Source organism: Anastrepha ludens, chromosome 4 (genome assembly GCF_028408465.1).
Source record: "Anastrepha ludens isolate Willacy chromosome 4, idAnaLude1.1, whole genome shotgun sequence".
NCBI classification, from domain to species: domain Eukaryota; kingdom Metazoa; phylum Arthropoda; class Insecta; order Diptera; family Tephritidae; genus Anastrepha; species Anastrepha ludens.
Window position 1 is genome coordinate 122,562,536 of NC_071500.1, and position 15,668 is coordinate 122,578,203.

At 36.9% G+C, this 15,668-nt stretch overlaps 2 protein-coding genes across 8 annotated transcripts in view; one reads left to right on the plus strand and one right to left on the minus strand.

Moving 5' to 3' along the window:
* The first annotated feature begins 1,517 nt into the window (after positions 1-1,517).
* The window catches only part of LOC128860938 (BAG domain-containing protein Samui), a 41,353-nt gene continuing 27,202 nt past the window's right edge, over positions 1,518-15,668 (plus strand). For 2 of the 7 annotated variants that reach the window (XM_054098739.1, XM_054098743.1), the window contains exons 1-2: positions 1,518-1,633; positions 3,556-4,166. In XM_054098739.1, the coding sequence (XP_053954714.1) occupies positions 3,864-4,166 (303 nt within the window). In that variant the 5' untranslated portion in view covers positions 1,518-1,633; positions 3,556-3,863. Of the gene's footprint in view, positions 1,634-2,111; positions 3,297-3,536; positions 4,167-15,668 lie in introns of those variants that run through there. The other 5 variants (XM_054098745.1, XM_054098748.1, XM_054098740.1 and 2 more) reach the window with 4 other exon arrangements.
* On the minus strand, positions 9,398-10,962 carry LOC128860940 (uncharacterized). Its single transcript, XM_054098749.1, has 3 exons — positions 10,375-10,962; positions 9,926-10,315; positions 9,398-9,854 (listed from the first exon to the last, which is right to left on the minus strand). The coding sequence occupies exons 1-3, from the start codon at positions 10,656-10,658 to the stop codon at positions 9,716-9,718; spliced, it is 813 nt and encodes a 270-aa protein (XP_053954724.1). The 5' UTR covers positions 10,659-10,962; the 3' UTR covers positions 9,398-9,715.

Here is a 15,668-nt window from a genome sequence, read left to right on the forward strand (position 1 = left end):
AGATTAGTAAAATAAATTTGCTGCTCGTCTGTAAAAATAGATTTTATCTAGAAGTGTTTTCAAAGGCTGTTGTTTGTTGTTCGAGAGAATCAACTATACAAAATAAATATGTACTGACCCGATAAGATTTAAGTTAGAACTCTAATGCAGTAGGAGGCCCCTGGACTGCCGTGTATAGAAATAACCGGAAAGCTTTAGATTTTTTCTTGGCTATAACACCAGGTAGTATTACTAATTACTACAGGTCACGAGGTGGCCAAATCTCTACATAAAGTGCAGTTAACGATAGGAGCCGACGAAAGAGCGAAAGTCTGAGAGTTATTTTGAGTTAGTAGCAACAACTAGTTTCAGCCAGATCGGTATATATTGTATATTTATTTGTATTTGGTATATGTTTCAATAGAGGAAGTCGGGTGGTTTTAATTCTCATGAAAAGACACCAGCTCACGCCTCAGCAGTTGATATCGCAAAATTAATGGAAATATGGTTCCAACTCGTTTCACATTTCCCTATTCTCCGGAATTGGCTCCCTTGCATCTCTCAGACTACTATTTGCTCGCCAATTTGAAGAAATAGCTGGCGGGAAAAGAAATAACTGACGATATGAACTCCCTTGAGGCAGCGCAATTGCTTGCTGAAGAGTCCATCTTCTCCTTCCGCATCTCGGTTCGCTTTTTCTTCTTATTCCTTCATGGAGCTTAACAATAACATAAAGGTGGGAATATTGACTATCGAAAAAACAATAATCATTCTCATCTCCATTGTTATACTTAACATAATTTCGACGAAACAAACAAACCACACTAATGTGAACAAAGGCAATGTCTACTATACTGATTTGTTTGCATAAACGAGAGATACTACATTCGAAATGAAGGCGCCACTGCATCAGTTTCGTTATTTAATATCCTCACCTCGTATTTGAGTAACACCTGATGGATTTAACTAGAAACACTTTCCACCTAGGTTACAGGTTATTTTATTTTTACAAGCTCAAGTTGTATCGATCATTCTCCCAAAACCGAGCTCACAAGATACAGCCCGCGATAAATATCACCAACTAATCATCCGTTATAATTATTTCTCCACTAACTGATATTTAAGTACATGTATATGTACATCCATATTCAAATGTGTTCATAATTCAAGTAACTAACCCACTGTGTAAGGTTAACTGCACACGTTTTTCTAAACGGTTTCTCGTGCACTCACTCTCAAAAGCTAACCTCAACGCGCTCTATACTAAATTATTGTCGCTCACTCGCCAACAAAGTGAGAAATATTTTTGAAAGTGTGGAGAAAGTGCGCTTTATAGAGACAAAGCAACAGATAGGGAGAGAGAGAGAGAGAATAAAAGACACAAACACAAATATACATATACTTATGTATTCATAGTGTTTGCATAAAGCAATTGGAGACAAGTACAAGAGAATTGTGAGTTTCAACGGCAAATGCGTGAGTTTTGGTATATCATCGACTTGCTGGCAATAAGGTAACAATTGGAAACCCAATTGAAAGACAGTCTAAAAGTAACAACGAAGCGATTAAGTACGGCGGAAGTAAAAGCAAATTAAATATTGTATCTGAGAATCGAATAAAACAGACGGCGCCAACAACAACAAGGCAATAAATTGTAAGAGAAACGTGCTGAAAAAGAAATAAAAAAAAAATAATAAAAAATGCAGTAAACAAGAAATTATATTACTTAGAGCAATTTTAATTGCTTTTGTTTGTTTGATTTTTTTTTTTTTAATTTTTCGTGTGTGGCTGGCAACTGAAGTACTTACTTTTTTTAATATATTTTTTTACGTTGAGAATGTGTGCGTAATAAGCTAAAGCTTATTTAACGAGCACGCGGGTGTCAGCTGTAGCCGGATAAGTTAACAATTCTCTCAACAACAACAAATAAAAGTGAAACTAAAATTAAAATTTTACTTAACGGCAAGCCACAGCTAAAAGCAGCACACAGTGACGTCATATTTGGCTTTGCGGTTTTTCCTCCTTTTTTACTAATTTCCAAATCGCTGCATTGCAGATTTTGATTTTTGCGAAACCCCCCACAAAAAGTAGGTCCTAAATTACTCGGCACATTTGCGTGTCAAAACGCAATTTGTTGGTGTTGCAAGTGCTTTTAGGTTAAATTACTGCGTCTTTTTTGCTCAAGGTTGATGTGCGTGTAAATTTCAGCAAAACAACAACAACGCAATAGCAAGAATGCCAACTGAATGCGAATTCCTTTTTTTGTTCTGAAAATCGATAATTGTGCGCTTGAAATTCCGGTTTCGTATTATTATACAACACTAGAAGTTGTCGAAAGTAAATTAAATTGAAAAGTTTGAATTGAAAATAAATAAAAAGAACTAAAAAATTCAAATACATAAATCTATTTCGTGTGTATTTTCGAGCTGCTACAAAATTTTTCTCAAAATTTCCGCTAAAATCCAAAAGCTACTAGAAACATCGCAATAGAATTTTCCACCACCACCACCACCAACAATAGGCGGCCAGAACAACAAGAACAGCAAAAGCAAAAGCAAACTACACAGGGTGAGTGTACGGCCAGCAACAACCCCACTGCCCAGTGCCACGAAAATTGAGCGCCGCTCACCACCCAAGAAACTACCTAATAAAATGAGTCAGAAAATAGATGCGGGAAGGGTGCATAAATAGCGGTTCGTACAGCAAGCGACCAAGCAGCTGTGCAATCAAGTAATCGCACAGTCGAATTTCGGGCGAGCAATCGCCACGTACAAATTGGAGCAGTCGTTGACAGAACGGTCAAGCTCAATAGACGAATGAGGTGAGCATACTGGCAGCAGCGGTCAAGCAAAACAGGCAGAGGAAGTGTGCTAAGAGCTTAATGCGCGCATTGGTGGTTGCTCATACGCCACCCACACCATTGAGAGAGGGGAAAAACGGCGCAACAGCTAAGACAGCTGTTAACAAGCAGCAGCAAAAGTGACAGTCATAAAATATTCAAATTTAAAATATCAAAAATTGCGAAATTCATGAAAGAAATATTTAAAATAAGAAATACTAAATAACTTGGTGAAAATCAATGAAATTCAAAGTTCTGCGTAAGGCGGAGAGTTTGCGGAAAGTTTTTTAGTGCTCATAAAAACACACAACTATAAAAAATACCTATGAGTTTATAAAAAACTAAGAACAAATAAAAAATTGAAAAGATAACAAACTTAGTTTCGAAAATTAATAAAATATTTAATAATCAGCTTAGGCGCAAAAATTAATAAAAATAAAATAAAAGGAAATATGAAAAATTGGTGAACTCTAACATAGTTAGTACATTAAACATTTAGTATATGTAAATATTTTAGTTAAAAGATTAAATATTCACATTCATACAGTTTTTCAAATAATATTTTTAAAAATATTTAAAAAAAATATTTTTTGTAAAAATTTTTTATTTCTAGAATTTTTTTTTTCAAAGAAACATTTTTTTCTGCAAAAACATGTAAGCTCACAATAACTTACTCAATCAAGTATTTTCGGCAGAAAATTTAACTTTGTACTAAAAGTTCTTATATTCCATTAAAGTGGCAACAACATTTCCAGCAAAATAAGAAATATACTAACGAAAAGTCAATTAACAAAGGCAAAACAAAGTGAGAAAAAAAACAAAAATCTCGGAAGCAACAAGCAATTTTCTTATGACACAAAATTTTACAATAAAAATCGAAAGTAAAAATCAAAAAAATAAAACGAAATTAATACCCGTAACTGCAAATCTAAACTTAACGCTTTAATAAGTGAAATTCTTGGGGCAATAAGCAAAAACAATAACAATTAATAACAACTGCAACACACTTCAGATCAGCACGCCAAATAAAACAGCAGCAACAACAATGCGCCCCACCGTATTGTCCAATGCGAATGCGAGCGCCGCAGCGGGTGTTGGCGGGGGCGGCGGTAGTACAGCCGGCAACACCACCAATGGCATTAACATACCCGTGCAACACGATTTCGGCAACGGCGGCGGCGTGCACCCGCAAGCAGCCGGCTACTATGCTGATCCCAATGCAGCCGCATATGGTTCGCCACGACAACAACAACAATCACCACAACAACAATCATATCATGCGCAGCAGCAAGCGCCACAAGCGGCTCAACAACAACATCCACACCAGCAAATTCCACAACATTTTCAGGTTGGTAGCAAACCAAGTTAACTCACACATACGAACGCACTTAAATGTATTCATGTAACTGGAAGTGGCCCAAACTGCACATGTTTCTTATTGTTATTATTTTTTTTTGTAAAATAAATGTTCGTGCATATGTTTGCACTGGCGCTGCGAGTTTTTGTTCGTCAAGGTCACGCATATAATTGCTGTCATTCCTTCGTTTCGTTTCGTCTCGTTTTGTTTTTTGTGCCTCTCTGCTGGTTGCTTTCTGAAAAAAAATGTGAAGCCAAAAAGTGGGGCGTCAGCATGGCAAGGTCGGCTGCGTGCTTTTTGATGGCTGCTTCCCTTCTTAGTTTCAGATTTTTGTATTTGCTGCTTGTTGCCGTACATAATCGATTAGTTCGTTATTTTCATATTATTTAAGGCAGTTGTGCAATCGACTTAGCTGGAGGTGAAACTTACAAACGACACAGAGAATATTTCTCGTGCCTATATACAGGGTGCGTACGGTATTTGAGGACAACTTGAGCGTAAAATTAATTAGAATTTTATTTGAACAAAATTTAATTTTTTACACAACATTAACTTATTATGTATCTAAAGAGTGATCAATTCAGAAGTATTAGATTTTAAATTGGAATTAAGCAACGAGAATTCAAATTGATTGGGCAATCTTTATTATTTTTGAGTATTGACATGTATTTTTTTAAGATCATTACTTTCAAATGATAGCCGAACTGCGTCGTAATTCGGCCATCCATAAACACCAATTTTGGACGACTCGCTGGAGGACTTCAGTCGGTATCTCGGGAATAACTTTAGTAATATTGGCTTCCAATGTCTCAGTCGAAACTGGTTTATACACAAAGCATGTCGACTTTACATACCCTCACAAATAAAAGCCTAAAAGAGTGATATCACACGATCTTGGTGGCCAATTTACTGGCCCGAGACGAGAGATAAATTGCTCACCGAAATGACGGTGCAGTAAACCCATTGTGTGACGGGTTGTATGGCAAGTAGCGCCATCGTCTTGGCATCAAATCTTGTGGAGATCTCGAGCTTCAATTTTCATCGTCAAAAAGTCATTTATCATGGCGCGATAGCGTTCGCCATTCACTGCTACATTGGGGCCAGCCTTGTCTTTGAGAAAATATGGGCCGATGATTCCTCCAGCCCATAATCTGCACCAAACGGTTGTTTTCAATGGATGTAATGGCTGTACTTGAATAGGATCGCCAAATGCTGATCTTCGGCGAGTTTTTCAAGAGCTCAACGACTGAAATTATGACGCTTTGGGTGATCGGCCGCCTTCAAATCTTGGACTAGCTCTATTTTATACGCTTTCACACCACGATCTTTGAGTAAAATCGCCCAAGTAGTGTCATACGGCCAAGGCCAAGTTGTTGATCGGCGCCGAAATGATTCTTCCAGGTCTTCGGCAAAACTCTCATTTACAGCCGAAATATTCTCTTCACTTCGGACTGTATGTAGTCTAGTCGGCCAAGTATCATCCAAAAATATAAAAGTATTCACAATTTTGCCGATGGTTTGCCGAATAGTGCGTTCCGTAGAACGGTTATGTACACCATAAGTTGGCCTGAGCGCACGATGAATACTTTTCACAGAGCGTGGAAAAAGTACCTCCAATATGATCAGCCTTTATATTAATAAATGACGAACTCCTAACGATCGAAGTTCGTACCGATCTCATACTTACCTTTTTCCATTCAACCCCACTTTTTGCGGAGATCCAAATGTAATTAATTTATAGGACAATTCGTGATGCGAGTTTTTCAGCTCCGAATACACCAGCATCTCTTGCCAGCTTAGACTTTTTTTTTCGAACTCCATTTATTCCATACAATCTGTCATAACAATAATAATAAGTACTATTTTTACCTACAATTTAAATAAGAATAGCTTAGAGTAAGAATCCCCAGTGGAATTCGTTACTTAATAATGAACAACATATAACAACAACAATTTTACAACTTTTGCATTTACGTATATTACGGTTTAAATCTTTGTATTAAATCGTTAGGCTCAAATTTTTTTAATCTTGAGGAGTAGCTTATCTTGGAAAGGTTATTTGCTCGGTTATTCGCCAAGTAAAACGCCGGTCCAATAGAATACCTAAATATTTGGCATTATGTGTTTGTGGTAGACTTGAACTTCAATTCTCTAACTAGCATCTCAAACTGTGTGCATCGAAGGAAGAACAGTTTATTACCACAAAACAAGTATTTCTTGAAATTTTTGTTACACTACCTTTTTTTGGAATCTTCAATGAGAATCTTCAATTTAAAATATAACACAACGATAGCAAAATTGTGTTCGTTTGAATTTGACATTATACAATAGTACCCTTCGTTGTTGCTTGAGCACAGCACCTTGAAATTTCATTGCGTTCATTAAACTGCCTCAACTCTCTGGGCTGCTTCGTAAGCAGCTGTCGATAACACGGCTGTTGCAATACGACAGATTATCACTGATTGCACAAGTCTACTAGCTCAAGATTACTCTCAACGAAGCTGGGGCCTTCGCATTCAATAAATCAAAAGCAATAACAGCTTAAGTCGACTTAAGTAATAACTGCCTTTTAAGTGATCGTATGCCACTAACCCAGGTCTATATTTAATTATTTATTTATTCAAAATTATCTAACAAAATTCACACCAGACATTTAAGAGATGAATTCAAAACTACAGTACAAATATTTATCATATTTAAGATTAAAAAGTGTAGTACAGTTAAATTACCAACACACGAAACCATTAAATAATTATGAAACTAAAATAACAAATATATACAGGTATTATTTTAATTTGCTACACTGAAAGTAATTTTTACTTGCATTTGTCCAAATCCAAAAAGGTTGAGAGTGAATTAAAGTCAGACAACGTCCTAGCCAGTGGCGCATTAGCAGTGTCCTACTAAAGCCAACGCGAAAAATCTTAAATCGCCAAAAATTTCTGCAAGAAGCATTAAACTGTAATCCTTCTAGAATAGCCGAAGCGAACATAGCAAGCGAATTGGAAATGGCATATCTTAAGTGCGTGATAAAATTAAGCCACGAATCAAAGAAAACCTCTCAATCTTTAATCTCATTAAACGAAGCACGATATGTATGACTTATATGAGGTATTAAGGGGATTTGAAGCTTAGAAAAGTGATTTCATGACATTTTTCAATATTAAGAAAGAGACGGTTCATAAAGCACCAAGAAAATAAATTACTCTACTCAGAGTGTAGGACGGCTGAATCACTAGAATTTCTTACTTCAACATAAACTTTTAAATCATCAGCATAGAGAAAAAATTAGCAAAGGAAAAACGTGAACAGATATCATTAATTAACAAATCAACCTTTGTTACCTAAAATACCGCACTGAGGTATACCAGAAGTGGCAAAAAACTGTTCCGAAGAAACCCCGTCGATAACTAAAATGCTGCACCCCTTTACTAAATAGGGACGAGTCCAATCAAGGAAAGTCGAATGTATCCCGAGAAATGCCAATTTATTATAGTTACTAAAATCGTATGGGAGATTTTACCGAAGGTTTTAGAGAAGTCCGTGTATATCGCGTCAATTTGGTATCCATTCTGAATGCCTGCATGGCAATCATCAGAAAAAGCCGATCATTTATATTAGATAACTTAGATCTTGCAATTACAAAACCATGTTGTCTAGGACTAATCAGACGTTTCACGCTAAAATATGAATTGTCTTTTGCAACACATTCAAAGAGTTTGGAGGCAGCAGCTTCCAATCATCATCACATATTTCTTCAGCCAAGGATTTATTAAAAACTAGTTTAAAAGGTTGCACCAAAGGCCCACAATTTTTAAGTAATGTTACAGAAAGGCCGTCAACATCCGATTGAGAAGAGCTTTTAATCTTTAACTAAATATGTTAATAGTAGGTTTAAAAATTTCATAAAAAAGATATTCGCTTTTCTTACAGGGTTTTCCAATAAGAGGTGTTATTTTGATAAAGATCAATGGTTTCGTTGCTTGCGTTGCACGTAGCGCCGTCTTTTTGAAAATAAACGTTGTCCAGATAAATACCTTCCAATTCCGGCCATAAAAAGTCGTTAATCATCTCTCGATAGCTCAATCCATTCACGGTAACTGTTGCTCCAGCTTCATTTTGGAAAAAGTAAGATCCAATGACTCCGCCGGACCATAAACAACAGTCACACGTTGAGTATAGAAAGGCTTTTCAACAATAACTTTTGGAATTTTTGAGCCCCAGATCTGACAATTTTGCTTGTTGACGAAGCCACCGAGGTGGAAATGGGCCTCATCACTCAAGATGATTTTTCGTTGGAATTCCGGATGATATTCATGCAACGACCCAATTAGCCTTAAGACCCAAATCTTTATGCAAAATACGGTGTAATGACGTTTGTGGAATGCCCAATTCTAAAGAACGACGAGGAATGGACAAACCTGGGTTTTCTTCAACACTTCCGGCAACAACAGCAATATTTTCGGCTGTTCTTAAGCGGCGTGCACGGGTTTTATTCTTCACATCACTAATTTGTCCCACCAGCTCGAATTTTTTCACCAATTTCTGTATTGCGGTCCGTCAAGGGGCTTCACGATGACTTAAAAATGTTCGAGGTTTACGAACCGTCTCTGCCAAATTTCACCATTTTTATAGTGAGTTTTAATAATTTCAATGCGTGGTTTAAGCGTGTTTTGGCGTTGTTTCTTCTTGTCAAGTATCAAAAAATGGCAGCTTCAAAAGTGGCATCTACCGAAATAGCGAGCTATTCAAAATAACACCCGTTCTTAGCTATTTGTTCCACGTTTTCCCCTCTTTTCTCCTCCGTACGGTATCACAAAAGACAAATTTTGATTTATTGTCCAGACTCTCGCCTCAATCGTCTGTTATTGTCATTCTGTTCTGTACATTGTGTTAAAGAGTTCTTTCTAGGGACCTACGTGCATATTCCGCGTTTTGAAGGTTCTTCATGATATTTGCGGCCACTACACATGTAATTTTCCAGTTTTCTTCGTTTTCGCACATATGTGGGATAAGATTTGTCTCACTTATGTTTTCGCCAAACACTCCCTCAAGCATATTTCGCTCATTAATGAACCGCGGGCATTGGAACAAGATATGCCTCGCCGTTTCTTGTTCTTCGGGGCACTGCGGGCAGTACGGGTCGTTCTCAAGATGGAACCTGTGTAGGTATGCTTTGAAGCAACCGTGTCCAGTCAGCAACTGTGTGATATGTACAAAAATCAATTTCTCCGTGGTCCACCTCTCAAAGGTCCACCTACCTTTCTCGGATTGCTCCCATCGTATCCAGTGCTGCCAGAATCTTCCAAGCTAAAATTGCTAGATTTTTGAAGAAAAATTGCTAAAAGTTGCTAAAAATTTTCTGAAAATTGCTAGAAAAATTGCTAAGCCATTAAAATCTTAATTTTCAACAAATATACATATTTATTTAACGAAACGTAGAAATTATTACTGAAAACACTTAAAAATAAAAAAAAAACCAAACAATTTACATTTAAAATTCATTACTTAATCAATTTATAAACTAAATCAGTCTTAAACTAAAGGATACTTAAAATATTGTCTAGCTCGTCAGCTTCACATACATCAGAATATTTTTCACTGCTTGTTATTTGACTCAAATATTCATTTGGCAGGACATAATTATGGCAACATTTGCCATGTCTTTCTAGTCCATATCTGTAATAATATTCGAAGTTAAATATGTTCCATTTGTATTTTGGTGAAAATTATTCAAAATTAAGTCTTACCTTATATACATTATTGCATTTAATGTTTTAAGGCTCATGGCGTTGCGTAATTTGCTCTTAACGATGTTCATTTGTGAGAATATCCGCTCAACTTCTGCATTCGACCACGGCAGAGAAAGAATTTTTAAGGCGAATTCCGCTAAGTCGCTAAACGGATTATTATTTCCAGCGTCTTTGTACTTAATAACTTCCGTCCAAAATTTGCTGGTGTCCTCTACAAACTCCCATTTTATAAAATTAATTTTTTCAATTTGCAATTGAATATTTTCAATGTTTTTACATTCAAAATATTCTAATACTTTGAAAATTTCTTTACTTTTTGAAACTTTTAGCATGTTTTGTACAGAAAATAAATTTACCAGTTGCATTATTTCTATATTATCTGGCAACCTAGAAATTGCAAAAAAATTATTGTAAGATATGAACTTAAACCAAAATTCCCATATTACCTTTCACGTAGTTGGATTATTAATTCTTTAACAAATTCCATGCAAATTTTTCTAATTTCCAGCTCCTGTGATAGAAATTGAGCCTCTTTAATTTTTTGCTCAAAAGCATAGCCCAAATACATATTAGGCACTGCTGCATTTTCCAAATCATCTTCTAAAATGTTAATTTCATGATTTGGTGGTATTATTTTAGATTTAAGCGAATTTATGGCCACAATTACATCGGAAAGTAATTGGGTTGGGTTTCCATTCCGTGCTTGGAAGTTTTTATTAAGACTTTGCATCTCTTTTAGAATTGGCTTTAAAAACACCAAATACAGATAATTTGTATCGTCTTTATACAATCCGTTTAGAATGTGAGCTTTGTGACACTTTTCAGTAGTAGCTGCTAACTCGAAATGCAGCTTCAGCTCCGTCCACTGATCCACGATACGAGAAACCGCACTCTCTATCGACAACCATCTTGTGTCACATACTCTCGGTATTTTTAAGGGATTCTATTGTATTAAATAAAAAAAAGCGATTAGTTTAAAATAGGAAAATCAAAGAAAACAGACATTTAACAATTACACACACAAAACAACAAAGTTTTACTGTATCTATCCATTTTTAATACATTAGTTATAGACAATCACAATTCGGATTATTTTTGGTTAATACATATATTTGTATGTGTACCTTGTTATCATTTATGCATTGATACACCTTTTTATAATTTAATTGGCGACTACAACTTTTCGAAAACCAGGAGTAAGTCTCATGCACAAGAAATTCCAGGTTGTCCGGTAAAACTTTTGTGCACGACTTTGTAACAGCTAGTTGAACTGAATGACATACACATTTTAAAAGTTTCAGAGAGGGAACTGATTTCCTCAACTCTGTGTATACACTCTTTTTGGAGCAGTCATTACATTAGCGTTGTCAGTGCCTATGCCAATTAAATTGGATATTTTTAAATTATTTGATAAAAGCAAGCTTTTTACAGCATCTGCTATGGAAATGGCGTCTCCAGCATCGATTTGCTCGAGTCCTAGAAACGTTGATACTACATCCCATTTACTCTTACTGAAGTAACAAATAGCAACTCCTTAAGATTTAACAATATTTACAATTACATATTAATTAACATAAATACATGTATATACAAGCTAATATTTACTTAGACAAAAAGCTTACCAAGAATTTTTTCGACGCTGATGTCAGTAGACTCGTCCAATTTTAATGATGTAGGTGCACTTCGTTCTGCCTAGTTTTATATTTGCAGCAGCTTTGCAAGCTGAAAACTGCTCAACACACAACTTCGACAAATGATCACTTGTCGCAATCGCTGAGTGTTTGGCAATATGCAGACATAGTGCTGCTTCCTGCTCCTGCGTTTTGGTCGACTTTGGAACGAAATGCAACTTATTTTTCTGGGTACATGCGCCCATCACAGCTACATGTTTTTTTGAGGCAGCGTGGTGGCGAATGTCAAAAAGCTTTGCGCCTATTGAGGATTTGCAGTAGGCACAATATGCTCGCGTTGGATCAGTGCAATCCTTGCGAATCCATTGCTTAAACTCCTCGTCTTGAAGCCAGGCATCACGAAAATTTTGCTTGTAGACTTTTGGCATTTTGATCGCTTTGCTATCACCAAACAAATTCAAAGAGTTACCATACACAATAAAGTTGTTCATATAAACGAACCACTGAAATAAATACATGTTCCGATATCTTTGCGAACCGCTTTCATCGTAATTTGTGCAATCGATGACAAAAAGGTATAAAAAATGAAAAAACTCTGAAGAAAAATATAAAATTTGCGTTTTTTATAACAAAATTGCTAAAATTGCTAAGAAAAAATAAAAAGTTGCTAGATTTGTGGCTAATAGCATTTTATAAAGAAAAGTTGCAAATTTTTTTAAAAGTTGCCAGATCTAGCAACTAAATTGCTAAACTGGCAGCACTGATCGTATCTGCCATTCTTCAATTCTTCGCAGCCTTTCTTCTTTTTTAGCCACGTTCGACGGTTTCTACCCAATGGTATTATGTAACCTATACATCTCAACCGCGAGAAGGTCGATAGGCACCACTCCCGTTATCACATGGATTTCGTCATCTGAGACAGTGCGATAGGTACTGGCTACTCGCAGGGCGCCAAGTCTGTATGTGGCTCGTATGTGTTGGAAGGAAGATGGCTTCGTGTTTGCCCAGATTGGTGCTGCGTACAGAATCACTGAGCTTGTGACTGTTAACAGGAGTCTCCGTATACTTGCGCGAGGACTGCCAATATTACGCATTAGTCTAGTCAACGCGTTATTTATTCTTACCGCTTTTTCACTGACTGACTCTAAATGATGCTTAAAGGTCATTTTCGAGCCAATGAGTACTCCCAGATATTTGATATATGGCTGGGACCTAATGTCATGGTCAGTTACCGTAATCACTAATTCTTCACGTACCCGTCGTGTTGTCAGTAATACGACTTCAGTTTTTTGAGCTGCAAGTTCTAACTTCACATTTTTAAGCCATCTTCTAATTCTTACAATTGCATCGTTGCATAACGCTTGCAACACGTCCAGATGCTTTCCCACTACCACCAACGCAATGTCGTCTGCGTATCCAGTGAGTTTAGCATCTTCGGGAAGCTCAAGCTTGAGGATACCGTCATACATAGCATTCCAAAGTGCTGGGCCAAGCACCGAGCCCTGTGGGACACCGCCAGTTACTTTATATGTGCCTATTCCGTTGTCAGTATCATAAAGCAAGAGCCTGTTTTCAAAGTAGCTTGATATGATTTTGCAGGTATTTCGGCACCGCGAATCCTCTCAGTTCACTCATAATCTGCTTGCGTAGTTGAACGCATTTTTTATATCTTAGGTAACAACAGCGCAGTATTTCTTCGTGCCACCTTTCCATTTCTTGCCGCTAGTGGTTTGACGAGCAATACTCATTACAGCTTGTATTGCGTCCACGGTTGAGCGGCCTTTTCTAAAGGCGTATTGGTTTGGGGAAAGCCCTGTTGGTTTCTCTAGAACCTCTTGCATTCTGTTACATATGATGCGTTCTAGTATTTTGCCGAGTGTATCTAGCATACAGAGTGGACGATATGACGATGGAAGGTCTGGCGGCTTTCCTGGTTTGGGGAGCAGTACCAACCTCTGTTTCTTCCACACTTTTGGGAAAACGCCTTCATTGAGGCATGTGTTGAACAATTTAGCAAAAACCTCGGGTGTTGATTTAATTGCAACATTTGGCAAGCCATCTAGGCCCGGAGCTTTGTTATCCGCAATGCGCTGTACTGTGGAAAGCACTTCTTGTGTGGTGACTTCTAGGATGTTAGTCGCCATCACCCATTGTGTCTGTCGTGGATTTGACTCCACCTAATATGGAAATAATGTGGAAACCACTACTCGCAATAGGGCTGGGCACGTTGGCTGTGGTCCTCTTGGATTCTTGATAATTCTCATTACAACCTTATATCCCATTCCCCAGGGGTCGACGTTCACGCTGTCGCAAAGCTCTTTAAAACAACGATTTTTGCTAGCCTGCATATCTTTTTGAAGCGTAGCTTTACAGGTTTTATGTTGTGCTAATAATGCGTCGACGGCTGGTGTACCACGAGCTCGCTTCAGCTTTCTGCGCACCCGATTGCAGTCTCCTCTTATTTTTGCGATGTGACTATTCCACCAATGTACTGCTTTTCTGTGTGGCCTTCCCGATAACCTAGGCATGGTCGCGTCGCAGGCCTTGCTGAGACAGTTGCTTATGACCGCCGTCATGCCTTCTGCTTTCATTTCCCCAGCGCTATCTAGAGTTAGGCAAGCGTTCCAGCTCATGTTGAAAACTTCGGGATCAAAATATTGTCTCTTCCACCCTCTTTTCTGTGCTCTTTGAGGGCAGACTCTCGCCTGGGCAACCATTAAAAGGCAGATATAAAAACTTTTTTTTTTAAATCTGATTTTCGAATTACGCGCTATTGTTTGTAATCATGGAATTATATTCCTAATCTAACCTAAATTTCCTCACTAAAAGTGTAAAACTATAATAAGTAAATGCTTGTCATTTGTGATTCACCCCAATTATCTATGCCTTCGCTTTTACTCATGTAATTCGCTTGGTGAGCCAACTGTTATCAAATCGTGTACAGTGGAAACTAAAAAAAAAATATTTTCACTTTATTTCACGATTGTCAGGTACACAAAAGTATTCATTTAATAGGCAAGACTACAAATATTTAAGCGACAATAAAATATGTCCATAATAAACAGCAGAATCCATAGCGCTTGCTTCAGTTTTTTAACTGTCGGCCGAGATAAGATAACAGCATCGAAGCGCAAAGACTAGGAAAGTTAGAGTGTATGCAAGATGGAAGATAAAAGATTGACTCATGTACAGATGTGCAAACATATAATCCCAGCAAACACAAGAAAAAATATTGTCCAGTGCCCTTGTTCTCAAATTGAGTTCTCGCATTCTTTATCATTTGATATTAACCATTTTCTCAAAACCTTTCTGGCAGCACTTAAATTTTCTTTGCAATTTTAATTTATACACAAAACTTGTATTTAAGAGTGTTTGTATTTAGTTATGAAGCAGCTGGTGCTTTGGTTCGGAATGTACCCTACTTTTTTATCTAGTTGTAATTTTCTTTGTGTGTCGTTGTTAAGTAAATGAACTTTTAGATTAATTTGTACGTTTCCATATCCATTAAATATCGAAATGGAAGTGATTTAATTTTGTGTAATTAACCTTTATTAAAACAAAAAATATGAAATAAATTTTGAATCTTAATAGTTTGAATAATAAAAAAGATGAAAAAATAAAAAATATTTGAATGAATAAAAATATCAAATTAAATAAAAGTATAAAATAAAAAAAAAAAAACAATCAAAATTTATTTCATTTGATTTCATGTTCCTTGAGGTCAAGTGGTTATTAATTACTAAAGCTAATATCTAAGAAAGTCTCGTCTTAAAAACAAGTGAATTTTAAATCGAGAACACTAGAATCAACACTTCACTTCACAACCCTCTTTGGTAAGAGGGTCCCACGTAAACGGATCCAGCTATTTGAAGCATTTATCCCGTGGCAGGAAGCAAGAAGCTATTACCCCAGCTCTTAGGTGATAGGATAAAAGTATTAGCAAGCGTATGTTAAGAGTACATACCATCACCATTGCTCTTTAACATCGTCTTGGACATCGTTATGAAGAACGCCACAGGGTCTGCAAGTGGGATTTCCTTATGCCAGCAGAGCCGGCTTGCTGACCTCGACTTAGTGGACGATAATTGCCTATTATCACATACTTTTTC

Coding starts and splice junctions, on each gene's coding strand:
- LOC128860940 (XM_054098749.1), bottom strand. CDS start 10,658: ATGCAAAGTCTTAATAAAAACTTCCAAGCACGGAATGGAAACCCAACC. Junction 10,316..10,374: donor ATAATCCAACTACGTGAAAG/GTAATATGGGAA, acceptor TGCAATTTCTAG/GTTGCCAGATAATATAGAAA. Junction 9,855..9,925: donor AATGCAATAATGTATATAAG/GTAAGACTTAAT, acceptor ATATTATTACAG/ATATGGACTAGAAAGACATG.